This window comes from Rhinolophus sinicus, chromosome 4 (genome assembly GCF_057876585.1).
Source record: "Rhinolophus sinicus isolate RSI-liver-muscle chromosome 4, RSI-T2T, whole genome shotgun sequence".
Lineage (NCBI taxonomy): Eukaryota > Metazoa > Chordata > Mammalia > Chiroptera > Rhinolophidae > Rhinolophus > Rhinolophus sinicus.
The window spans coordinates 53,265,895-53,293,308 of record NC_142504.1 but is presented as its reverse complement, the minus strand read 5'-3'; the positions used below and the strand labels follow the sequence as shown (position 1 = coordinate 53,293,308).

General features: G+C 40.8%; 1 protein-coding gene across 7 annotated transcripts in view; it reads right to left on the bottom strand.

Annotated features, from left to right (window-relative positions):
- Positions 1 to 27,414, bottom strand: part of POU6F2 (POU class 6 homeobox 2) — a 488,585-nt gene that overhangs the window by 28,897 nt on the left and 432,274 nt on the right. For 6 of the 7 annotated variants that reach the window (XM_074340527.2, XM_074340525.2, XM_074340526.2 and 3 more), the window contains 2 exons: positions 23,184 to 23,327; positions 1,363 to 1,569 (listed from right to left, as the gene is read on the bottom strand). In XM_074340527.2, the coding sequence (XP_074196628.1) occupies positions 1,363 to 1,569; positions 23,184 to 23,327 (351 nt within the window). The remainder of the gene's footprint in view (positions 1 to 1,362; positions 1,570 to 23,183; positions 23,328 to 27,414) is intronic. The other variant, XM_074340528.2, reaches the window with a different exon arrangement.

The window sequence follows — 27,414 nt, the reverse complement described above, 5'->3', positions numbered from 1 at the left end:
TCACTTCAACCTCTATCTGCTATCAGAGTTGTTTTCTTGTAAAATAAAGCTAAGAATGCCATCGCCCTCTTAAATCCCTTGTATAGACCTCCAGGGCTGCAAGGTAAACAAATCATCATCACCATCATCGTGGTAATATAAGTGCTTACTGTATGCCAGGCACTATTCTAACCATTTCATATGCATGAGCTCATTTAACCCTCACAACCACCTGTGAGGTAGGTACTGGTTACCCCATTTTACAGGCGAAGAAACTGGGGCACAAAGATGATGCATAAAGTGTTCAAATCACACAGAGACAAAGTGCATCCTTTTCAGCTTGATTATAGAGCCCTCTCTATGCTCCAGTTACATGAACCTTTCTCCTGCTTCTCAATACTTGGCTGTCCTTCACATTCCCCTGACTCTGTGCCTGCTGTTACCACTGCCTGGAATGTGGTTTGCCCATCATTTACCTGGTTAACTGTTACTCACCCATTAAGACTCAGTCTCCAAGTCATTCTCTCTGTGAGGACAAAAAACTCTCTGGACAGAGTTGGTCACTCCCATCTCTGTGCTGATACTAAGCTTTGCGCACATGTGTCCTGTCATAGGACATTTTCTGTTTTATTGCACAATGGGGCTTGCTTTTGTATCTGCATTCTCTAGAAGACTATGAGCTCCTCAGTATTAGGAAGAACCGCTCTTCCATCCCTGTTTCCTAGCATTCAGTAGGGACCTGCTCTACAGATGGTTATCAAAACAATGTTTGTAGGAGGAACCAACGAACCGGAAGCTCCCTGAGGTCAGGGACCACGTCTCTACTCTTCAATGCTGTAAACCCAGCCTCTAGCGTAACACACAGGAAGTGCTCTGGTGCTGTTTGAATGAAAAACTAAACTGGATTGTCAAGGCTTTAATGAAATTCAACCAAGTGGAACTTCCTATTTTGTATGCCCTAATTTGTAGACATCAATCTCAGCAGCACCAGGATGAAATCTCGTGGTGTTTAATAATTTTTTTTTCATTTGCAATTAAGACATAAGTGGTCTTAGTTTCTTTTTGACTGCTTTTAAAATTGTCTGGAAATCAAGTATCACAGCATCGATAAATAAGAACACATCCCTATTTTAGGCCATTATCTCTGTTTATAATTTAATATATTCATACTTTATATTAGAGAGTTATTTAGTTCTCGCCCACATACACTAAGAATGAAAAATAAAGCTACTTGCCTGTTTCTAAGTGTTGATATGTTAGGATTAGTGAAATTAAATATTTTATAATTAAAAAATTACTTTTCATTGAGGATGACCAAACAGAAGAAAGGTGGTAAGGAGAGGTGTCCAGGTAGCCGTGGCCACCTGGACGTGGACCCTTTACCTGCTGGCCAGGCTTGATGGGTGAGAGTGTGATGCCCTGTGTGTTGATCACTGGCAGGATCTGGTTCCCGATGACCGTGGCGATGATCTGGCCCTGGGCGTTGGTCAGGAGCTGGGGGGTGATTGGCTGCACTTGCAGGCCCTGAGAGCTGCCCGGTGCCTGGCTTGAGGGCCCCGGATTCGGCATCAGAGGAATGGTCCCAATAATCTGCAAGAGAAGGGCCAAGAGATGAGGTGCCAGGCTCTGTTCAGGGTCTGCACCTAAGACCACTCCTTCCTGGTCTCTGGAGCTGGCCGCTCCCTGGGGTCGGTGCAGGAACTGTGAACAGGCCTGAGGGTGTGTGTGTGGAGGAAAGTGGCAGGGGATGGGCATCTGACAGGCACACAGGAACCAAAGGGAAAACAGTTAAAAACAAAACCAAGCATCAGTGATGGCAGAAACGTGATTTCTTCCAGGGCAGCACAGACATCTGCTTCGTCTCAGAACCAGAGAGAGGGCAGACTTCTCTTGGTGCTCACGCCCTTCTCCAGCTGGGGAGCCACATCCCTTCCCCACAGAAGCTCCTCAGCATAATATCGTACATCCTTTCCTCTGCCTCCACTCCCCTGCTCTCTCTCCTTTCCTCCTTCCCTCACTGGCACTGTACTCCTCTCTCAAAGTCAGGGGTGGGCTGCCTGACATCCTGCAGGATTAGGGGCCTCTGCACCTGGCACTCATGGTTGAGAGTCCAGGTTCTGGAGTCAGGGAGACTGTTAGAGACAAATTTAATCTGTCAAAAATGAAAATGTGATCTATGTTTCCAATGTGTGGACTCTCCTGGGGGCATCGTGGAGCTCGAGGTTGGCTCCCCACGCCACGGGATGGTTAAGCAGCTCTGCTCTGCTAGGGATCTGCCAGGGCCACCTGCCAGATGAGAACTGTGGTGACATGGCCTGGGGGCCACCAAGACAAATTAGTAATGCTCTTAGAGGAAGTGCTTTCATATGTATGACTTCATTTCATTCCATGTTCTTACAACAGCTCTGAGAAGTGGGCATTAGTCCCATCCTGCTCAATAGGTAAGACAATGGTGGCTCTGCTCTGACCTGATGGAGGAATTTGTAACTGATGGATTGAGCTGGAGCTGGAGTCCACATCTTGCTGACCCCAAACGCCTGCTTTTCCATTGTCACCTGGCTGTCACCACATAGAGAACATTGGAGAAGCACTGCATTCGGTCTGCGATTTCCCACCAGACAATAAGCTGCTTGTGGACTGAGTTTATACATGAATGATTTCATTCTCTACCCCCACAGTACCCCAAATGGGCTTTTAAATGTATTTTCTCAGTAGATGCTTTTAAATGAATGGCTTCTAGACTCAGCTGCCACTGGGATTCCAGATGCAACCGGGACCACAGAAGAACCACAAGACCACACAATTCGGTGACAAAGATCATGACAGGGAAACTACCCTTCTTTCCTTGTCCTCATTTGGCAGTTGCTTCCACCACAGAAGGCCCCGTGGGATGGCACTAATGGAGGAGCTGTGAGAATATCAGGTATCAATGGCAGTTGTCAATGGATGCCAATAAAGGTCAAGTAATTACTGTGAGTGGTCAGCAGTCCCTCCGGGGGTCTGCAGCGCCTCAGGCCCACTGAGCAAGCCTGTGATGTCCATCCTGCAGCATCAGCAATAAGCATGTCCCATCAGTGCCAGCAAGGTCAGGAGGAGTCCACATCAATAGAGCGGTGCACATAAGTACTTTATCGATGAGTGTTCCTGCATTAAGCAGCTCAGTATCCAAAGGCTGTCCCTGTGTACCCACAGACCATGTGGAGAGGCCTGGGGAGCAGCGTCCTTGTCCTGCACCCATGCTGGATACGTCCCCTCTCCACACTTGCACTGTGAACTGTACAGTCCCCCTTTCTACAATGCCCTATGACAACTTTGTGGCTGACCCATCCACTCTGGCTTCCCCGAGTCACAGGCTTGAAAACCGCACTCCATCTGATTGGCCTGAGTTGAAGCTGGGTTCATTTAGGTGGCAGGGTTGTGGGTTCTATTTTCGGCAGATATCAGCGCATTTAGGAGCCGAGAGAGGCACAGCACCTGACAGCTATAGAACACACTGTGATGCAGAGAGAGGTGTTCTGCTCTGAGAAGATTGACACGAGTCTGTGCTCGCTTGTGTAATGAGATGCTCTGTCTGCAGTCTGGGTGAAAAGAAGAAAACAGTGAACGCAAACGTCTCACAAGCCTCTTCCCTGCGCATGGCCTCCCTTCTACACACTACGCTGCGACATTACTAAAACATGGCACCTCTTAGGTCCCTCCCACCTCCTCCTCTTTTCTTTCTTAGGCCCTAGCATCACTTGCTGAGGGTAGGACAGAGCTAGTGTCAGAGCCAGGTGGATCTGGAATGGCATGACTAAATGTACCCTTAATAAGGAGAGTTTGCCCAGGGTGCGCGCAGGGGCAGGGGCAGGGGCCATTCTAGTCAGGAAGCCTTCTGTGAAGTTATGCATTTCTCATTCTTGTTCCCCTTTCAGGGGAGCTGGACTGACCATCTCAGCATGTCAAAAATTTGGCAGTGCACTCTGGGGAATTTCCTAACATCCTCCAATGTACTACAACATGCTGATTTTAATTTGCTCCCGTTCATCAAAGGGTAGAGACAGTCACACATTATTGTCTAAAAATTCTCCGATGTGCCTATTTAGCTTAGGCTGGTTTCCATTCTTCTCAGCACTTCCAGAGGTCTCACCAAAACTCCTCCTCAGGCTTTGATTTCAAATATTGAAAACAAGAAAACGAAACAAGCGGAGGCAGCCTAGGTGTGAGGCTTGGCATTAGTGAAAAGTTGGCAATTTTACCTGTGGAAATTGTATTTTAAATTAAAAACCTTTTGATATCAAGGGAAGTATTTACTTTTACACATATTTCAACTCCATCAGGACATTAAAATTGAATTTTGACATCAGGGAAAGTGACTTGATAGAAAGAGGATGCTTTTGAGACACTTGTGGTCCTGGGACTAGCTTTTGGAGTTTGACTTTCTGGCTTCCAGAACTAAAGATTTACTGATAAGAGAAATAAGTGGCAGAACATGTCACTGAGCAAAAATGGCCCCTAAGCTCAAGGCATAAACTGCACAGAACAAATTCCTGCTTTGCTAAGATACTGAGGACTCTGGGAGAGTACCTGCAGACCCTGCTTTATGTAAGGCATGGTATCATCTGCCATGGAAGGCACCAGAAGATGCTATTGGGGCAGAGGAGGGGATGACAAGACAGGCACACGGCATGCAGATTCTAACAATCCAGTGGAGAAGTGCTATGCACCAAATGACAGGCAGGACTATTCGATAAGAATCTCTGTACACACATGGCGGATGCTCAAAAGAATATTGGGAATGAATGAGAGAAGGAAAGGTGGGGATAGGAGGGAAGACTTCACCGAAGAAATGGGGGCAGAGCAGGGTTTTGGAGGTTGGGTGGGACTTGGTGAGGCAGAGAAATCATTCCAAACAAGACTCTATCCTGGAGGTGAGAAACATGGACGCAAAAGAGGGTGGAGACAGTGGAGCAATGACAGGTCAGTCTGGAAGGGTCAAATTCCATCCAGGCAAGGGGTTTTGATGAATGGTTTTTTATTTGTTTTTGTTGTTTTTTTGAAGAGGGGGTTAGGAGGAATACTGAAAAGGAGCTATTTCAGGTGTGAATGTGATAGCGTGGTAGAATGGACTGGAGTGGTGAGAGGCTGCAGACCAGGAGCTCGGTCACTAGGGTGCTGCTGTCCTCGTCCAAGTGTGAAGCAAATGCCTCAGTGAATCCTTGGCACAGGGGTTGCTTGATTGGTTCACTTCCACTTCAGTTCAAAAAGCATGGCCTACTTTATGCCTAGGTTGCAACATTAGAAATTTTTGAGTGAGGTTATTGCTCCATCAGTTCCACAAGCAAATAGCTCAGGCATAGTTTGCAATGATCCTGTATGTCTTTGCCCTGACTGTAACAGTAATGATTCATCTCTGAAGAATGCTTTAAACAGGCCAAGACCCGTATTGGTACTGTAAATGATAATTTGCGACCTAAAAGAGTTCCAGCCTCTCTGACAGGGGTCTTATTTGGTTGTTGCTGTTCATGTTCGGTTCCGTTTATTTCCTTAGAGGAATTAAGAGCATAAACCACCACTGAAAATAAGTCCATGTTGCAAGAGCAATGAAAAAATTGTTACATGACTACTAGTATGTATTAGCTCATGCATCCCTATTTCCATAAGAATTTGGGAGGCTTACACATAAATGTGACTAACATTAATGCAGCAGCAATTATAATTTTAGCCATCATAAAGATTATCTTGCAATTGTAGCAAACCTCAGCGATTCAGGGCCATGTAAGTCTTTTAGGTCACCAAGTTATCATTATAGTGTCCTTACGGACCTCGGTCTAGTTGAGGTATTCAGTAGGGATGAATTATGAGTGATGGAGGGTAGTGTGTCCTGAATTTATTCGCTGCCAGCATGTAGGTGTGTGTCATCAACAGCAGGGGAGGGTGGTATCACAGAAGCTCAGGGCATCCAGACAAGTTGTCTGATGGGCCACATGTCGGAATAGTCTATGACATGCTGTTAAACTCTGCTATGGAGAATGTGATTGCAGATGTCAAATTGCTAAGTAATTTTGTTGCACCTATCTTTAAGAAAAAGAAACCCACTAATGCTATAAATCGGTGACTTCCTCAAGTCTTTCACTCCATTAGCAGAGACAATTCTTTACCAAATATTTGTGTGACCTCAGCACTTTTTGGTCAAGAGGCTTTTGTTAACATTAGCATTACTCCGTCCCTGTCCATTCTTGATCAAAGAGCTTATAGCATTTGAGAAGCGAGGAGGTGGAGGTGAGTGATCACCAGAATGGAAACAGCCAATCAGCTGGTAGGGCCGTACTCACTCTTTTCTCTTCCTCCAATGGATGATTTTGTCTTCTTTATATAATACATTCATTTTAGTCTCATTGTGCTCTCAGGTTTAAGGTTAAACTCACTTTAGAGTTATTTTAGCAGCTCTGATGTGGATTCCAGGAAGAGTAGGAGAATGCAATTATTTCCCAAACAAAATTGCAAGATGCAATTTAGTGCTTTCTCTCACTTAGCTATGTCCAAGATGGAGAACTAGAGAGTATGAATATTAAGAGGGTCCTCTAGCAGAGTATCTGAATCAGAGAATAGTAGGCATGAAGATAAGGAGATGAAGGAGTTCAATTACAGGAAGGCATTCAACTAAGGACAAATAGATTTAATCTTGCAGGCAAAACCAATCAGTTGGTTGTGGCTTCCCTGAGATCTGGAGTTTCCAGAGTTCAAGAAGAAACAGTGCCATGATTGATTACAATGTCTGACATGGGTATGGGCATAGGGAATGGCAGTGTGCCCGAAGGTGGCATAATTGAAGCCCAGGATATGAGATAAATTATCTTAGACCAACTTGAAAGAAGTGGATGACACGCATTTCCTTAATGAGCAACTGTGAGAAAAAGCTTCATACGATTTTCATGCCTGTATTATGGGTATCAATAGGCACTCTGTCCCTGGGAATACCTACCTACACAATGTTCTTTACTGTCAGTTAGAATTAGGATTCTCGCTGTGTGCTCTGTTTGGTTTCAACTTTAGAAACACTTACAGACAAGCGTGAAGAATTGGATGTGTCATGATCTTTAAAATGTCACTTTCAATCACTTTATGAGAAACATACTTTGCATGAAAACTGATGTTATAAAAACAGCAATAACAACAATAAAAACAATCCTCTCCCCTAAAAGTTTTTAAAAATTAATTAAAGGTAATTCTTCTTCATAGAGTTTAAGATATACATAGAGAAGAAAAAAATTCTCCACTGCCTGGGGTCAAGTCCAGGCTTTGCCACTAACGGGAGATTGTTGGTGAATTAATTCACTTCTTAGAACCTCAGTCTACTCATCTTTGAAGTGAGAATAATAATTCCCACTTCATAAGGTTATTGTGAAGACTAAATAAGATAATGTATGCAAAGCACCCAACACCCTGCTTTAATAACCAAAGAGGTGTTTAATAAATGTTTGTTCATAACTTCATTATGCTTTTGTGGTAACTCCTGGGTTTTTGCATTAAGTTGCCAAAGATCTTTTGAATTTTTCTGAATGTTATCATTTCACCATGAAAATAGTTTACCCTGAGGAACAGAAAACAGTAGCTCACCATGGAAAATAACGACTTCTTATTTGTCTTGTAAAAGAATGCTAAGTCGGAAGTTTCCACGGAGGCACTGAGATTCCGTAGGTGCCATGTTCCCAAGGAGGGATGAGACCTTCATGCTGAATGGATGGAGGCAGGTTCTGCAACTCAGTCAGAAGGTCCAGAGCTCACCCCTCACTGTTGGGGCAGACACAGAGAAGTTGTGAAACTCTGTGTCTTCTTCTCTCTCAGGATGGGGCATGGGAGCCTCTCCTCCTCTCAAAAGTTAATGACTATGTGCTCAGATATGTCTGTCCTGGGACTGCTAAATTCAGCCTTCATCGAAAATAGGTTCTTTCCCCCTGAATAATGGTAGTTTTTAAAAATCTTTGAAGATGTCCTATATTATTGGAATTTGATTTCTGCATTCCATATATCAAGGCCAAATATGTGCCAACCACTGTCTTAGATTTTGGGAATTTGAGAAATATCTGATGTCCCTAAATTCTGTTTTAAAATCACTTTGATTGTAAGAAAGCAGACGGCTGAAATGCTTGCAGAAGTCAAACATCAAGTAGGCTGGATTACTCTAGGGGTCCAGTGGGGAGTACATTCACTGGGACCTCTGGTCCCCAAGAACATAAATTGAAACTGCTGGAGAGCAGAAATGTCAGGCACACAGTAGGGAATGCCTGTCTGTTTTCAGGGAACAATGTTCCTTCTCAGCGACCATACTGCAGTCCAACAACCTCTGTCACCTTGATTCTACTACGAGGATACATATGAATTCATGATGTAGTAAACAAGGGCCACTTCTACCATGTTCTCACAAAACTCTCCCTTCATCTATAAATGCATTCATTTATATAATTTTAATTATAATTGTCCTATCTATAGAATCCTAATTGGAATAAAAACAAATGTATATTTCAATCCCTAGTTATTTACAACAAGAGCAAGTGTGACATCTCATACAAAAGCAAATTTCTTCAACCCACTGTGAACTTGGTTTCAATTTGTAGCTTCTTACTTTATTTTCAATGGGAGAAAATGAAAATATTTGTAAATATGATCGAATGCTTCAATTTCCAACTTTCAGAGGTTTTACATTTTCATTATAATACTTGTTATATTTGTCCAGTAGGACAAAGATCAGAAAATGAAGACAAATTCTTAAGGATGAACTGGAAACATTTCTTTTCATCTCTCTTTCTCCTTTTCCCAATGACTACAAATTAAACCATGAGTACTTTTCATTTTCTTTGCAGCTGCCAATTCTGTGGAATTGCTAAAACACTTTTTTTTTCCCTTCAAAAGGGAATCACTATTGCGATTAGGCCATAATTTTGCAGAAAGACCAACTTTATAAACTTTTACATGGCTTTGCCTAAGACATTACATTTTAATGCCAGCAAAAAATACCAAGAATTTGGGGAGGTATTTCTGCTTTTGCCTGCTGGTGCCAGATTAAGTGACTAAATCAGATTAAAGTTATTTATTGCTTGGGAGAACATGTCTTAGTTTAACTCACCTTTGGTCCTTAGAAACTTTAACAAACATTCTAAACGAAGCCCTGGATCTCTAAACTGTTTATTTTATATTTCGTCGCAAATGTGAGCCATAGCTAAGAGCAAAAGAACCTAAATCTGGGACCAGTGATCACCAATATTCCAAATTCTTTGGAGCAATGGGATTTGGAAGGAAATGTCTGGCAATTGCTTAAGAAAGTGCTGCCCACATTTAACATCAGCTAGTGCTGTAAGCAAATTCAGAATTCTGGCCATAAAGCAAAATTTAAATTCATACAAACAACAAAACGAGCCTCTAAGGAAAAAGGGGTGGGGAGCCAAGGCACTTGAAGTGTCCTTAAAGATACATTTGTTATCACCATCCAGTATCATGAGTCCAAGATGGTTCATATGCTTTTTGTGAAGAGAATATCTATTGTTGGGGCAAAATTAAATGGATTTTCATACTTGCATGTAATATTTATCTATATGTTCAATCAGAAAAAAGTTGTCCTCATCACTCTAACATATATTAGTTTTTCAATTTCCTCTTAGTAATGTTTTCTTAATGTTCTGTAGGGTGAGACCATGAAATTTGTCATTTCTCACAACAAAGAACCATAATTCATTAGAGTTATGCTGAGTTTTTCTCATAAAATCGTATCCTCATTTTCACAGGTGACCAATTTGTACTCTTACCCCTAACCATCAGGCAGGTTTTCATAGATGTAAGTAAAGAGGGCCAATGCATTCTCCCAATTGTGGTTCCTCATAGTTTTCTGGTTCCTAGTTTAAATGTCATATATATGTGACATTTAAATATATATATAATACATATATATTTAACTACTACTCTGGTACTTCAAATTTGGTCCTAGAAAAATGTATTTTATCATTACTAATACACTATTAATATAATGATTTTCTAACTGTGCTATTCTAAACTCAATAATTTATCATTTCTACCAATGGTATGAACTTGGGAATTTTTAATTTCAAAAGCTATTTTTAAAGTACAACCTTAGCAGGAATAAGTTTCACTGCCTTGTCAGATGAAATCATTCACAAACTATACATATATATTGTCAAATAATGTAGACCTCAGTATAGTGATTACCACATTGAAGAATATTTGAGATATAGTCACAAAACTATTAACTTAATTCATAACTCAGCGTTAAAAATAATCTACTTAACTTCTTTAAAATATTTGGGATATTTCTAGCAAGGTTTGTGGTAACAGATTTGGTTTCTGAGAAGGCTAAGTTCTTAGCACTTTTCTGCTTCACCTAGGTTCCCCATTTCAGGAACAAGTCTAGATGTGCAAAACCATCCATATTATACCCATTTCCACAGTCTTATCTCCACTTGAGCTGAGAGGGGCAGAAACTCTACTTTTTAAATATTTTTAAATGCATATGATTTTGTGATTTCAGAAAATCAAAATGAGTTCTGAGAATCCTGAGTGGCATGCCATGTCAATTTCTGTTGTGTTTGTCTAAGTGATTTGTATATCACCTTTAAAAAATATTTTTATTAAAATATAGCTAACATACAATATTATGTTAGTTTTAGGTGTACATCATAGTTATTCAACATTTATATACCTAAAGAAGTGATTACCGTGATAAGTCCAGCAACCATCTGACACTGTACCACGCTATCACAATATTACTGATCTTCCCCCCTTTAAAATTTTTCAATTAGAGTTGACATTCAAGTGGTTAGACATTTATTTAATTTATGAAGTGATCCCCCACTAGTACCACCTGGCACTATACAGAGTAATTACCATATTATTGACTATATTCTCTATGCTTTACTTTACATTCCCATGACTATTCTGTAACTACCAATTTGTACTTCTTAATCCCTTTCCCTTTTAACTCAACCCCAAACCCCCTCCTGTCTGGTAACCATCAAAATGTTCTCTGTAGCTATGAGTTTGTTTCTGTTTCGTTTGTTTATTTTATTCTTTAGATTCCACTTAAAAGTGAAATCATATGACATTTGTCTTTTGCTGTCTGATTTATTACACTCAGCACAGTACCCTCTAGGTCACAGATGGCAAGATTTCCTTTGTGTTTTTAAGGCAAGTAATATTCCATTGTGTGTATGTACCACCTCCTTTTTATCCATTCATCCATGCAGGGACACCCAGGCTGCCTCCACATCTTGGCTATGGTAAATAATGCTGCAGTGAACATGCATTTTCCCCCTCAAAGTAGTGTTTTGGGTTTCTTCAGATAAATACCCAGAAGTGGGATTACTAGGTCCTTCTTTGTCTCTTGTTATAGCCTTTGTTTTAAAGTCTATTTTGTCTGGTATCTGTATTGCTAGCTCAGCCTTTTTTGCAGTTGTTTGTTTGTTTCCATTTTCATGAAATACTTTTTTCCATCCCTATACTTTCAGTCTGTGTGTGTCTTTTGATCCAAAGTATGGCTCTTATAGGTAGCATATGTAAGGGTGTTGGTTTCTTATCCATTAAGCCACATGTATATTACCTTTTAAATATAAATATTTAAGTATCCTTTTTCTTAAGGATATCACCCTTTGTATAAAAAACTGAAATAGTTCTATTATAACCCAATAATACTGAGAACGCTTTCATTTTTAATTTGCAATCAAGTTCTCAAATTCCTTGTGAATTTAAAACCGACTTGTTTTTCTAGCTGTACATACCACTAATCTCCTCCTTTTGGTTGTCTGGGATAGCTTGCTAAACTCATCTGCAGATTTACTGAAGGCAGATAGAAATGTTTTTATTCTAGAGCATCAGAGAAAACCAACAGTGGTTAAGTGAACCTAGCAGGTAATACCCCTGTGGCCCCGCCTTCTGATTAAATACAGGCCGTTTTGTTATAAGGAAAAGCGGACGTTATTGTACCCAGCAGCCACGTGGTGATGTTGTAGGGGCAAGCCTGGCATCGCCAGCCTTCTGTTGCTGGTAATCTGGGGAAAACTAGGCAGTCAGCTTATCCTGTTACCAATGGGTGTGAGCAGCAAACTCAGAATCAACACACCGGCCTCTCTGCGTGCTGGAGTAACCATGGGTTTCAAGGCCGAGGTGGTCAGGGCATGAGTGACAGAGGCAGGACTTACATAGTATCCACTGTGTGCCAGGTGTTGTGCCAAGCTGTTAACATCCTTTTTGACCTTTACTTCCAACACCCTGAAACTTTTTTTCAAAAAATTGAAAAAAGTTAAGTGAATAGACAAATACCATTTTAATCAGCTATGGTAATGCTGGATGGCATTATGCTTACAAGCGTTTCTACATAAACCTTCAATATCTTAAATAGACCCTACTTTAGATTAGCCTCTCTAAGTGGATTAAAATGTGTGTGGGTGAAGAGAGCATGATGTTTATGGAATGACTATTTCATAGGTTAGTTACGGTATTAGTCACTTATCCACATCATGCTGAAAGTGGCTTCACTCAGAAGGAAGCTGGCTTTGCAGCAGCCAGATGTGGACTCAAGTCTAGGCTCTATCACTTACCAACTGTGTGGCCCTGAGAAGCTGGTTAGCTTCTCGAAGCCTTGTTTCCTTGGCTGTAAATTAGAGATAACAGTGCAAGATCATTGTGAGAATGAAATGAAAATGATGAATTTATGCAAAATGTTTAGTGGATAATGTATTAGCTTATATGAAATACTCCATTTGGTCCACTGATTTTATAACTCTGTTTATGCTTATCACGTGCAGGTGCTATTCTAGCCATTTGGGAAACATTGGTGAAGAAAACAAAAAAAATTAAATTATTGTTGGAGCTCTGAATTATTGATTAAGAGCAATCTCTGATACCAGACAAAACTGAGCTTGAATCCCAGCATTTCCAGATGGGTGATCTTGGAAATTTCTTAATCTGTACAATGGGGATAAAACATATTTTGTGGTTGTGGTCAAGATGAAGTAATATATCAAATGCTAAGCACTTGTTGGCATGTAGAATGCACAACCAATGACAGCAATTTATTAATTTTATTATTGTTAGTACTAATCCTCCTAAGAGCCCCGGGAGGAAGACATGGTTGTCATTGCATGGAAGAGAACCTGAAACTGAGTGACCGGGGGCTTCCTGGGGTAGTAGAGCTGCGTGGCGATGGCATCTGATTTGAAAGCCTATGCTCTTTACCTGGGGCTGCCTTCCAGTGAGCACACAGATAGCTGCACTGTCTACCTCTGTTACTCTGATGAGACTGGATTTTGGGAATATCTATTGGCAAGTTTCAGATCTAAGGAGTGTGTGTAATGTTTTTTCTTTCCTTTGTATGTCTCTGTGTTGTTTGATTGATGCCATCTACTTATAAGTTTAAAGCCGTTTCACATCTTGACTTTATTGTTATATTCTGAACTCTCCACCTTATGACATCTTCTCAGGATCTGCATTGTTTTTTGTTTTGTTTTGTTTTGTTTTTTACAAGGTGAAAAGGGGTATTAATGAGCAATTTGGAGCAATGTCCTACGGCTAATATATTACCTTCAATTGAATCGTAGAAAGACTTAGTTCAGTACATTGAACTTGAACCTGGGTCCTCTCACTTTTCTGAGTTGTGACTTTTCCATTCTTACCTATCTCTGATCTCTTTCTCTCTTATTGTCCTGTGAGTTGACATGATGCCTACATCTTTAAGAAGAATGGATCATGTCAACAACTCATAGGTCAACAAGAAAGTTGGGTGCATTATTGTACAGTGAACATTTATTTGGAAGTTGAATGTATCTCACATGTGAATTTAATGTTTCCCCCTCTGATAATGCTCTGCTTAACCACAAAAATCATTTGCAGAAAAAGCTGATGTTGTTCTAGGGATGCTAAGTCAAAATTCAGAAATTTCTCTCTTTCCATGTCCCCAGACCCAAATCAAGTTTAATTTTCATTCTCTAGTTGGAAAAACTGCGACATAAATAGCTTCTACTTCCATCCCTGACTTTTTATTAGAAACTAAATATTAATACTAAAAAGAGAGTCATCATCCACAGCCAAGTGTGCAGTCTTTCCGAGACTGGTTTTGGTTAAGGGAATTATCAGACAAATAACATGTTTTCTTAATTATAAGACCCCCCACAATTTTTACACTTTCAATATTTGTGAAGTTAGACTGCCCCTAATAATGGACATATCTATTTAGTGAAGTAGTATTTTCTTTCATTCCCAAAAAGCTGTTATTCCATTGGTGATATAACTTAAAATCAGTGGTGGCTTAGACTCATAATACAGTAACAAGTATCTCTCTTTTTCTTAGTGGGGCAGCTTCCAAAGGTAAGAACCTAGAAATATCTGGGGCCTTGCCAATTCGGGAGCTTATTTAAGTCTAAAATCATTTTGCTGTGTGATATTATAAACAGCCCAATGGAAGACTCACTTTGGAGAGCCCCCTGTGAAGCACTCACCATGCACTGCTTTCCTCATGGATAAGGTGCCTTGCTGGAAGCTGCAGACCTGCAGACCACCAGACCCTGAGGCTTTGAGGCTGATTTTCTCTGGCACAATGCAGTGGAGACATGAGGTCAACTTTTTGAGATTATCTCCTTTGGAGATTTCCCTGAATCTACTTTACCAGTTCCTTTAATCAGCAAAAATAATAATGGTGAGAACATAGAATAAAATACCCCGTATTTATTTTGGCCAGGTTTCTAGGTCTTTACAGTTTTAAGGTGTGTATTTTTATACCTTCTATAAGATTGCTAGGGCAAGAATTACAATTCCTATTTGTAGATGGAACAATGAAGGTTCTGGAGTTTGTGGCACATAGAGAATCAAGGAAATAAACCTAGGTTTTTGAACCCAAGATGGTGAGGGCTGTAAGAGAGGATGGGTGTGGACTTTGGGCTCATATCTCAATTCTGCCACTTACTGAAGGTGTCATCCTAGGGAGCAGCCTTGACTCTCGGCATTCTGAGTTTGCTCATCTGCACAGCTGGGATAATCATGCCTGCAGATTACAGATAATCAAACCCGTGCTCCAACAGGATCACAGATGATAGCAGCCCCATGGTGAAGGCTCAGTGCAAGGGAGATATCATTATTTCCATTATTCTTTTTTAGAATTCACTTAGCCTGAAGGAACATTCAGCTAAAACCTATTGCTGCTCTAGGAAATAAGATGGTTAAAGAGCATTGCACACTGAAATGAGCCACGTGAACGTTAGAAAGTGATATTATTTTTCCATAAGGGTGCACTAATTAGAATGTAAGCTATGCTAGTGAAACAAAGATCCGAGAAGTCACACTACCTCTGAGGGAACTGTTTGTAAATGGTGTCTTTTAACTTATTACCTGTTTAGAACGATAGCTGTTAGTTAGGTTGCTCCATTAGTTAATTGGCCCTTTTCCTATTCTTTAGCCAGAAAGACTGTGTCAACAGTCTTCATCCAGGAGCCTACACAAGAAAACATTTCCCTATTCCCAGGAAAATGAAATACTCATAGATGATGAATTTAAAAAAATTCAGTGGCCAGAAAAAAATGTGACAGCACAACAATCCAAGGTTCTGCTTTAAATGAGAGAGACCTTGGTTCTTTGTCTCAACCTTCAGGGGCAATCCCCCAAACTAGATTTTTTATTGTCTATTTTTGCCCACTCCTTTACTTGTATGTGAGAGGTGGCACTGCTGAGTTTTGCTGGGGAAGAGGGTAGAAAGAAAGATTTCAGAGGGTGCTTTATTTTCAGTTCTTTAAGTTGGCCAGCTCTTTGGGTTGATGACACTAATGGGATTAACCCTTTCATGTCAAAAATGGGGGAGGTAAAGGAAGCGGGAGACGGAGGGAGGGGCGAACTTTGGCTGGGCAGCCTGGTCTGGGCAGAAGAATTCCCTGCCCTAAGGAGGACAGAGCCGCGCTTCTGCTGATGGCGCTGACCGGCTCTGAGATCTGATTACGTCCCGCGTGTCTGCAGGTGAGCTACGACAAGAACAAGGTTTCCCAACAAATCCATCTCCCGCGTCATTACTGCGGAGCTAACTGAGGGCCAAAGGGGCGCCCACTCCTCAGATCCGCCCCTCCCCCGCCCCCTCCATTCTACCTCCGCTCAGTGCCTGCAGGTGACAAAGCCGCAGGGAGCGCCGTGCGGCGGCCAGGGGCCTCGGGCTGCCACATGTTCCACTGCCCTGGGTGTTCACATTGCAGAACTGGGAGCTTTTCCGAGAGTTGTGATTCCTTCTGGCTGCAAACCTGCTCTGCAGGTGTGTACACTCCGGACGGCCCCACGGGAATCGCCGCCAGGCGCGGCGGCCAAGCGGAACCTCCCCGGAGCGGTTCCTTCTGATTTACCTCATTATTTCACGTGAGAAAAGGCGGGCTGGAATGGGTGTGAATCAGCTCCTGTAGCGTTTCCTAAAGTGTGCCCTGCGACCCTAAATTGTGTGACAGCTGGTGGACGGTAAATTTGGGGTTAAGAAAGTGAAAGGGTGCGTGGCGCGTCTGTGTGCGGGGCGGCCCGCCTGCCCTGACACTCCACAGTCGTCAGCCGCCGCGTGGCCGCCGGGGGTCACGCGTCCTCTGAGCGCCCCTCTAGGGAACGCCCACGCCACTGGGCTGCGCGGAGACACGGCGGCGGGCGCCTCCCCGCGTTTCTCCGGGGAACCGTTGTTTGTGCAGCAGCTTCAGGGGCTCGTCCCCCCCCTTCTCACTCCCCCACCCCCGGCCGCTCGCGGCGCGCTCTTAGGGAAACACCGCTTTAATGCAATGGCCTCTCTTGAAATGAGGAAATAAAGCTCTCAACTGGGCTCAAAGGGGAAATTTGATATGTTAGTAGACAGATTGAGGTTGTTTATTGTTGTTATTGTTTTATCGTTATTACTCGGATGAGCCAGGGTAAAATTCTTATAATGTTACAAACCCCATGAAAATATATTTCCCAGTCTCTAGAAAGAGCTTATTTTAAAAATGTTATTCTGTTAAAAATGTCATTTGGTATGTATTTCACCAAATGTGATTGAATTTTACACCTTTTAAAAACTTCATATAATAATTACAAATGAGAAAATAAAATCTTTAGTCAGTTTTGAACGTTGGTTTAGAAAACATGGCCAAACCCATTAGTTCAGCATATTACATAAATAGATTTCTCTGTTCAGATTATTTGGGGAAAAATATGCAGATACCAACTCTCTGATTTTTTAGATATCTATGCTGAATTTTCAACAAAAGGTGTTTGATTCTTATTTATGCAAAATGTCTTAATATATTCTATTTTTGTATTAAAAATGATATTCTGTACATGTGATTTTACAGCTTTAAAAAAATCAGTATTTGTTTTTTTTAGTAAAAATGCAAAACTTGCATGAAAGGAATCATTAGTTTTATCATAGTAATCACCCCCAGGGAGGCAAGGAAAGGAATGGGAGAAGAGGGTGTTAAGGCCTAAGCTGTAACAGTAAGGTTTTATTTCTTTTAAAAAGCAAGAGAACTGAAGCTTATATAGAAAAATGTTAATATCTAGGTGGTTGAACAAGGATGTCTCTTGTATTAATTTCTTGAAAAAAATTATTTTTTATTTTTTCTATACATTTAACACATTTCAATATAAAAAAATGCCATGAAAGCAGATGTGAAACTCCCTGAATTCCTGACCAATTGGCTTTAGCTGGAAATGCCTGCGGCACTTCATTTGATCTAGTCACATTGTCAAAGTTACACACTTTGTCTCCTTTGCAAAAGGGTTTGAAGTTACTTTTATGAATGTGGGCAGCTATGGTTTTGTTAGTTCTCCTACACAGATCTAGTAAAACCCACAGAGGGGATCAATGGATGCTTACTGAATAAATTCATTATATCTCAATCCTCTGGATGAGCTTTACCTTTGTTGTAACTTAATCTTTGTTATAATCTTCGTGATTATAACTTAATCATCTTGCAGTGCTTTTTTCTTTAAAAGAGTCTCATCTTTCTATTTAAATTATGTGTTGAATTACTTTAGTGACCCATAGTTCAGAGTCAATTGCTTTTTATTTAATCCTAAAAAGAATAGCTATAACATTAATGTATTGATAAATTAATAGAATTTATTAAATGCTTAAGACATCTCAGGCACTGTGCTAAGCACTTTTCCTGCTATTACACATATAAAAGTATGTGAGAAGTCTTGTCACTCCTGTTTTACTGATGAGGAAACAGTTCTATAACTTATCCAAGACTACAAAGCTAAAAATGTGTTCCAATCAGACCTGTTTCCTTCAAAGCCCATGCTCTTAGCTACTCCGTTGGCCTTCAAAAGATGTTTATTTAGCTTACTAGTATTATAATTCAGAGGAACATCCCAACGTAAGCATCATGTTTCTTCAACTCTAAGACGTCTATTTTCACCACATTTGCAAGTTATGATATTAGAAGGGTCTTCCGTTGGTGTGCAGAGACGTCGTACTAGTAGCGTTCTGACTCCTCATCTGCCCCTCTCCAACCCAGAGCTGCTAAATAGAGGAAACTCACCATGCATGGTTTTGCACAGCCACGGGTGTATCCTCTAAGCCACAGCGCACAGGCTTCTGTCAGCATCAGCATATTGTTTTCCTTTAATCACGACCTTGTGGTCATTTTAGGAGCAGCTCCTGTCCTATAGCAAATCCTTTCGCCTTGCCAAACCAGCTCTGCTCAGGCATTGTTTATTTAAAAAATGGTGTGGGTATTCTTGGGGAACTTAGATGGGTACGTCCTTTTAATTTTTCATTCTTTTTATATATTAAAAAATGTAATGTTGTTTAGTTGATTTTTTGTTGTTTTACTTGACTGGCTCTTTAAAGACCTAAGGGAGGGTCTTTGTCTTGACTTGCTGCCACTTAAGAAAATTTCACAGTGGTTGAGAACTAATTTCATCAGGAAACATTCTGAGCTTCAGTTAAAATGTAAAATGCTTTCTTTAGCCCCAGGATAAAATAAAATTTCATTTGCTTTTACTTTTCTGCAATAATGCCAATAAGGAGATATTGCCAAGGGCATTAGGGAAGCCAATTCTATAGCTGAACAAATCGATGATAAATCTACTTGCCAAATCCTGAACATACCCACTGAATGAGTGTTATGAACACACACACACACACAAAACACACTCTCTGTCACACACACACACACACACACACACACACACACACACTCTGAACTATGCAGGGTAAGGATGACATTTCCCTAAAATAACTTAGTCCTAAAATAAATAAAATACTAAGATTCTCACATTCTCAAAGTCCTCAGACACACAGCGGGTCTGTGTGCACAGTTGTGAACTGAAAACAACATAGCAGCTTGACTAACAACAACAGATAGCACTTACTGAGTGGTAACATTATTGAATGATGACTATGTGCTTGCCCCATTCTTAGTGCTTTCATCCTAGAAGCAGATGCCATTATTCCCATTTTTCAGATGAAGTAACTGAGGCACGGAGAGGGTAAGTCCACTGCCAAAGGTCTCATAGCTGATGAATGGCCATCTGGTTCCAAAGCCCATGTTTTTTTGCCTGTATACTGTACTGCCTCTTGCTGTATATCCAAACCAAATATAGGTTTCCAGAAAATGCTAGACAAAACTCTAAACCATGATGATGATGGTGGTGATGATGATGATAATTATAGCAACCACTTATTGAGTCTTTAACTGTGTATTTAGGCAGTATGGTAGGCTTTTTCTACACATTATCTCATTTAATCTTCATCATCTAGGGATTTAGGTTTTATTATCCTTATTTTATTGTGAAACTGAAGCTCAGAGAGCTCAAGTAATTTGCTTAAGGTCACAGAGCTAGTTATTGGCTGCTTGGTAATTCATACAAGTCTATAGCTTGCCCACTGCCTAGCTTCCACACTTGCATGAGTTCCTGATTTGGTAAGTAAAGGGAACTAGAATATTCTTCTCAGCACTGTGATAGTCATTATAAATTTCATGATCACTAATTACCAATAGGAAACTTGCTACCTTTCCACCTCAGAGTGAAGTTGAGTCTGATACATCTTAAATTGCCTTAACATCCCTTGGTAAGGTGTGTACTTTGTGGCTTTAGACGGTCATATTTCTGTTAAAATTAATCACTCTTTGGAACAATGTCTGACTTCTGATGAATTAACTGCAAATGAATGGCAGGATCAGAAAAGTATAAAAATGACTGAAGCTTTTCCTCCATATTTGCTCATAACACTGATTGGAAAAAAAGCAGAAAACAAAAACCCTTAAATATATTGAGATTTCCCATCCCTTTAAATTTACTGAGATCCACTAAATGGAAACATAGATTCCAGACAAAAGAGCAAAACTGCAAGTCCCAGGGGGTGGGATTTCTTCCTGTTGAGAGTGGGCTGCCAGGAGCCAGGAGCCAGGAACCTGACTGGGAGATGCAGGCATGTCTCTCTGTGGGGGATGGGGGGCATCTGCCTCCTGGGACCCCTTGCCCAGCGAGCATGAGCCCGAGCCTGTAGCCCAGGCTGCTTCACAAAGGCTGCATTAGAACTTTGAGGACGAGGCTCTGGTTTAGGAAGGGTAAGTCATTGCCCCAAAGTCGCACAATGAGAAAAAGGTGGAGCCTAAGCCCAATCCTGGGCAGGTCGAAATTCAGTCAGGACTCTTTTAATTACTGGGTTGGCCCAGCGTGGTTTCCAGGTAGGCAAGAGACTCCTAGCAGTGGAGATGACTTCTCTATATGCCTACCTCACCAAATTATCAATGGAGTAAAACATGCTTTTCAAACGTACATTTAGATTTGAAGGTTATTACTTCCAGGTGAATTTTCAAATATGAAAAATAGTTAATGTCAAGAACTCAAATGAAAGAATCTCCAAATATATTGAGAGTTTTCTTTTTGTGCCTTTTCTGTGGAGATTTGTAAGGAATTGAAAATGGGCTGGGTACAGTCATTCTCACCCTTCTTTTCTGGTGTAAGTCGACCACTTCATAAGGCCTGAACCAGTATCTTTGTGCCAGTAGATGCAGGGCACGCACCTTTTTCTGGGAAGATAATTGTGATTATATTACAAAGATTAAAACACACACACACACAAGCATAGTGCTACTTGAATATGACCAATTCATCTACTTTGGAATTGTGAGTATCCAGGTCTGTTCTGGCACTAGGAAGAGGACATGATGCCACTGGGCACGTTGCTAAAACTCTCAGACAAGACTTCACGAGTGGGCAATACTGATTTCTCTGTAAATGTAATTTATTTTCGCTTTAGGAGGTTTGTGTACAATATCAAATCAATTATCAAACTACAGTTTGTAAAATAAAAAAATTTTAAATAAAATCACATTTAAATAAAACCACTTAATCACTATATGGAGATTAGGTTCTACTTTGAAGCTCGTTTCCTTATGGGTGCTTATGGGCTGGGAGAGCTACCTCTGGAAAGGGGGGCGGGCAAAAGCCAAACAAAGCAAAGGTTGTAGATATAGCCCCTGAGAAGGGCATGGGTTTGTAACTGGCAAAATGATTAGCTATTAAATTATCAAAAGAATGAACTCCTAATAATTCCTTCTAAACAATGAAGCATTTTCTCCATCACAAGTTCTCAAGTGGTGGGGCACAGTGGTGCCCTTTGCTTGTACACTGGAACAGAAAAGTGAGAGGGAAATACACATCAGTGGATAAGGTTTCTATCTTGAACTCTTAACATTTACATCTCAAGGGCCAGCGGCCTGGCAGGAATGAATCCGGGTGTTCTATTTTGGGCCCAACTCTAGGAAATAGCTTCCAGGACTGACCTGATCTGAGAATGAGTTATAGATATTATAACCAACTTTTCCTTCACACCAATACCCCATCCCTCCAGAAACCTTAATAGGCTTTTGAGAGCCTCCATTTAGAGCCGGCTGCATAAAATGATCCTTTGATGAAAAGGGATTGGAACAAGGGTTAAAGCCGACATTGAAAGGTGACTGTGGAGGGCACGGTGTTCATACAACCCTCCTTTAATATGTGTGGTGTGCACCTGTGATAAGATGATTCATTACTTGGGGCCATTCTTTGACAAGCTCCATCGTTCAGCCCTCGGGGTTCTGACGGGACAATCCTGCACCCGCCCAGGAAATATAACAAGGTCAGCTTTTTTTCCCTGGGACATAGATGGAGATGGTTTAGCTTATAATGCATCTATGTTTACTCTTTATGTAAAATAAAAACAGGGTTCAAGACATTGCAATTCCTGTTCTCCACAGAGCAAGCCAAGGAGGGCTGCGCAAACTCACTGCCAGCTAAATAACTGGGAGGAAAAATCTTGGAGAGGGTGCCAGCTCTTTCTCCTTTGTGTTTATTCATTAGTAACAGCAACATTTGAGATGGAGGTGCCCTAGCCTCTGAGGCTGGGCTCTGTGTCAGGCCTTTGAATGGAGGGCACCTCGATACCATCAGCTTCAACTCTTGTTTGCTTTTCATGCAGCCTTTCCATTTATTGGGGTCTTGACGATGGAGCCATCCTTATCTGCAGCTCCATCAGTATCTTGGTGACTCAGTGCTGGCCCTTTAGTGGTGAAGGGTATGGGTGCAATGCCCAGGATGGGAGAAGACTTGTTGGCCCTGGCAGACTGAAGTGAACCTACAGGTATGAAGAGACCACGCAGCTTCCCTGAGAACCAGCCAGAGTCCAGGCTCGTGCGCCTGACTTGCAGTGGGCTTCACTCTAATTTACCCTTTCTCTTTGATGCTTTTTATAGGACTTCTTCAGTCGTTCCCCATCACCTCCTCACACATTCAGAAATTGGCTTTATTAAGGCTAGTTTAGAAATCTTAGAGCAATTAGGGAAGGGAACTTACCAGTTTCCCCCATTACCCAAGTTTAAAAAGAATGAAAAAAATAAAGCAAAACTGAAATTTTATTTTTAAAATTTACCTTTAAAAAAAAAAAAAAAAAAGAATGCCCCATAACGAAAAGTAATTTCTTCAATTAAAGTCAGAACAGAAGTCACCATATAGAAATATAAACAAAATAAAACTTAGACATTCTAGGGGAAGGAAAAAACATCTTGCTTCTAAAATATAGAAAAACCTCCCAACCCTTCTATTCTTGACATTGCTAGTAAACATTATTTATTTGCCTCGAATGGATGCAGTTACATATCACTGTCATGCAAAAGAAATCCATTTCCTTTCCAAGTTCCATCTGCCATAAAAAGTCACTCTTGTTCCCATCTCCCACTCACCTGTCCTTGTGCATTAGTTACTAGTTGACCCGTGACCCCCTGAAGACTGGAGAGGGCATTGCCAAGGGCCTGTGAGCTTGCTACGGAGCCCATGGCTGCTGCTGCAGCCGCTGCAGCCTGACTTGCTAGTGGATTATTAACCAGCTGCAAAGAGAGAAAAGATGAGGGTAAAACCACTGAGAGAGGCACAGGTACAGCACACGCATGCAACATTCACTGGGGCGAGGAAGTTCTTGCCTCAACTGGCTTATGCAAAGGGCTGGAACCCACCAGAGGGGGCCTAGTGAACATCCCTCTGTAGCTGTGTGGTTTGGGGGAGGTTGGAAATGAGGTTGGAAGGAAAATATTCCCCACCAAAGTTGCCTGCTTCATGAAGCCTGGGTTTAGGACTAGCCCCAGGAGAGAGTGAAGTGGGCCAGTGGGGTCTTCCTAGGTGGAGAAATGATTTTGGAGAAGTCCCTGGCTTTTGTTCTCTAGACTAAATAAAACTCTGAGGGAATGTCTACTTTCTTTGAGGTAACCAGACAGAATGTGGGGTTAAAGCAGTACGGGAGTAGGAGTGGAAGAGAGGAATAGATTTTAAGGAATTCTGCAAATGAATTGACCGTTTTCATTTGTGAATTACAGTTTCCATTAGGGTCATATGGTAAGGCAGAGGCTTCACTCCACTCCTGTCTCCAAGGAGGAAGGAAACCAAAGTCAGTAGAAATGGAAACCTCTGACCTCTGTGCTCTCAGAGTCTAGGGTTGGAACATTTTTGAGGGGCCTCATCCTGACAGTGAGATTCGAGGCCAATGAGAAAGGTTCTTTGGTGAATGGCCAGGATGATATCTGTTTGCTGTTTTAACTAATATATGGCATTCCCTTGGTCTCTTTCCTGGGACAAGACTGAAATAGAAGAATTTGATGGGGTGGGGGGGCACTCAAGGAGGAGGTTATGGCTGCCAAAATCTGTTTTTCCATGGAGACCAATTCAATATTCTTTATCCTGCCAATTTTCCACACCACAGGTTTTCAGGCCTTCTGACCATGAAGCAGAAGTGTAGCTTGAACTAAAATCTGCATTTAGGTTAATGACTAGATATAAATTCAAGAAACATTTAAACTATTTTCACAGTATTGGTTTTGATACATGAATTTCATTTGTATTTATTCTAGGGTGTTATTTTTTCTCCATATAGTTCCTCTCAAGTACAACAATTGTTGTGTATAATAATGCATTTTCCATCACCAGTTCCCACATCCATGAAATTCCTGCGTTTTAGCAGGAACCTGCCAAGACTAAGACTTGGTGGAAAAAGAATTAATGCCATACTTAATTCAAGTTCTGGAAGCTCTTTGAAAGATGCTCGTTTTTACTTTTACTTTCTCCATCCTTTATCTCAGTCTCTCTCTCTTTCTTTTCCTTCTTCCCTCAAAACAAATTTTATTATTTAATTCCTTTGGAAATTTACCTAGAATTTATATCATCTGATGAGGAAGGAAATACTAATTGTCAGAGGAACATAACAAAGGACAAGAATTTAATAATTCTTTTTTCATTAATGTGATATCCTTATCTTATTGGTTTCTTTATTCATTTATAATCAATTTTCACATAACTAGTTTTGCTGTGATTCCATTGACCCAGCACTTTTTTGAAATGAAAATCCATTTTAAGCTCATTATTTTATGTGTCTTTAGCCTTTATCTCTCCCCTAAAAGACAATAGTGATTTTTTCTTAAGGAGAAAAAATTCTCATTCATTGGCCTAAAGAGAAACCCTGTCTTATGCCAGATTACCACCATGGAATTTCAAATTTAGGTTGCCCTTGGTCTTGGTTTTCTGAGTATATTTTTATAGTGTGTATAAGGCAAGTAATGATAATACTGAGAAAAATCCTTGTTTTTGGTTTGAGTCCCTAAAGTGAAAGAGTTCATATTGTGTTCATTTTTCACTCCCAAAGTGAGGAGACCCCTTGAGGAATCCTTCCCAAACTGCTAGGATAGACACTGCCCAGTGGTACACTATTCTCAGGTGGCCTGCCAGCTGCAAGGTTTATATTTCTCTTATGTAATACAAGTTGAAGTCAAAATGAAATTCCTGAGTTTCAGGGAGATCTCAAAATAAGATTCTTAATTCTCAAAGAAAGATTAAATGATGTGCAGTTTGGTTTTAGTATTGAATATACAATTCTATCTATGAATTGTGGGTGAAAAATTTAAGACAGTGTATACAGAATGCTCTCTGAAGAAAATAGACCACGATTCCCATTTAATGAAGAGAAAATATTTTTAGAAATTGTAAGACATTTCTCTAACATCTAGGTCAATCAAAAATCCATGTAGGAAATTATGGAATTACTGTCTGTATACAATATATTAGTGTAGATTGACAATTTCCAACATTTAGGACACTTATCTATCATTCAGCTATAGTCCCGTGTATTTGCTGTAAATTCAGGCATTACATATAAAGAATAAACTATTGTCCTGAATATAAAACAAAGCAGATACTGAAACGTGGGCTCTGAGCTTTTGTGTTTTGGGGCCAGGGCTGGGTCCCCTTCTACTGCCCTGGAAGGTTGTTCAGCAACCACAAATGTACAGATTTTGTATATTTTTAATGTTTATTTCCTCTACATCCTGGTCCTAGGTTGAAACACAATTTGTTCCTTTTTTTTGCTGCCTTTCCCTCTTACTGGAGCAAATGCCAACTTGATAACTCTTTTATTTCCTATCCTGCATCGCTAGGTCTTTGTGAAAGGTGTATGAGCTCTGGGGAAACACCTGATGGCCCCTGGAGCTAGTGCCAGAACCAAAGGTGAGAAAGTGTATATACAGACAGCGGGTGCAAGTCAATCTGTAAGGTGACAGCATTCCAGGTGGACCATTGGGTTGTTGATGGATGCAGCTTCATAGTCATCTTTTGGCTTTTCTGTCTGTGACTGCCAAGGAGGGATGCAATATGCATAAGCTATGTGGCAGGGAGGGGGCAGGGAACGGTGGGAAAACCACATGTGTTCTCTTCATCACCTCAGGTCATGTCACTCTGTGTTGTCCCCAGTCATGTCATATTAGCAGTGTTCCTATCAATCCTTCCTCTTGATTGGAGACTCAGGGTAGATTTGGACAGCAGGGTACTCAGGCACAATAAATGCACATAACGAGCATGCTAACGTTCTGGGACCAACTGGATATTTTGAAGTTGCTGCCAAGTTTATGCCTTCAGTTCTTTCACTGCCAATGTACCTAACCAACAAAGGATAGCCCAAATAAACTGACTACATTACATACTTGTGTTTTCAACAGACCAACTTGAAATACGTGCTGAATTCTGCTGTGTGCTTTTTGATAAATGTGGCAGTTCTCAAAGCAAGGATTTGCAGAGGGCTAGAGTTCTCATGTTCCACCCAAATGGATTCTGGGCCTTCAACACATCAAGCTATAGTTCTGGGATCCTCTGATAGTTCAAACACCTACTAATAGAAACACTAATTTCTTAAGTCACCCCCTCAAATTTTAGAGGATAAAGTAACAGAATAATTTTTTTAAAATAGTTTTGTATCAGTAAGGAAAGACCCCAGACTGCACAGAACCCTGTCCCTCCATTCAGGCAGATGAGGGCAAGCTCTGAAATCAGACTGCCTTGGCTGTGACTAAGTAAATCATGCCTCAGTTTCTCACGGGTAAAACGGCTGTAAAAGTAGTACCCATTTTACAGAGAGTGCTTATTCCAGATGCACACTCACAGAGTTATGATGGGAATTAAGTGAGATTCCACATGCACACGTTTTAGAACAATAATTGACATATATCATGTTCTTAATAAATGCTAGCTATTGTCCTCACAGTTTCTATTAGGCATGAGGAGGCTGCACTAATCAGTTTGTCAGAATTAGAACTCAACTCCATAAATAATATGAACCCAGGTAACTATATCTCTATTTTTATATTTTAACTGTGTTCTGTAATTTTGCTGTACTTACTTTTAAAAGAGTAGCTTGAAAGAAGATGTTAGCTAACTAACATTTTGAATGGGGCGAGTTTCATGATTAAAAGGCAAATATGCTTTTTAAAAATATTTCAGACTGGAGGACGTCAGAAAGAAGTATTTAAAATAAGATTTTCACCTGCTTGTCTTGGACCGCTCATATTTAATTATTTATAGAGAAAATGGTGTTTTGATTCTGAGGCCGGGGCCAGTGGATGACAGACCAGCAAGGGAGACGTTTCAGTACATTATCCTCAT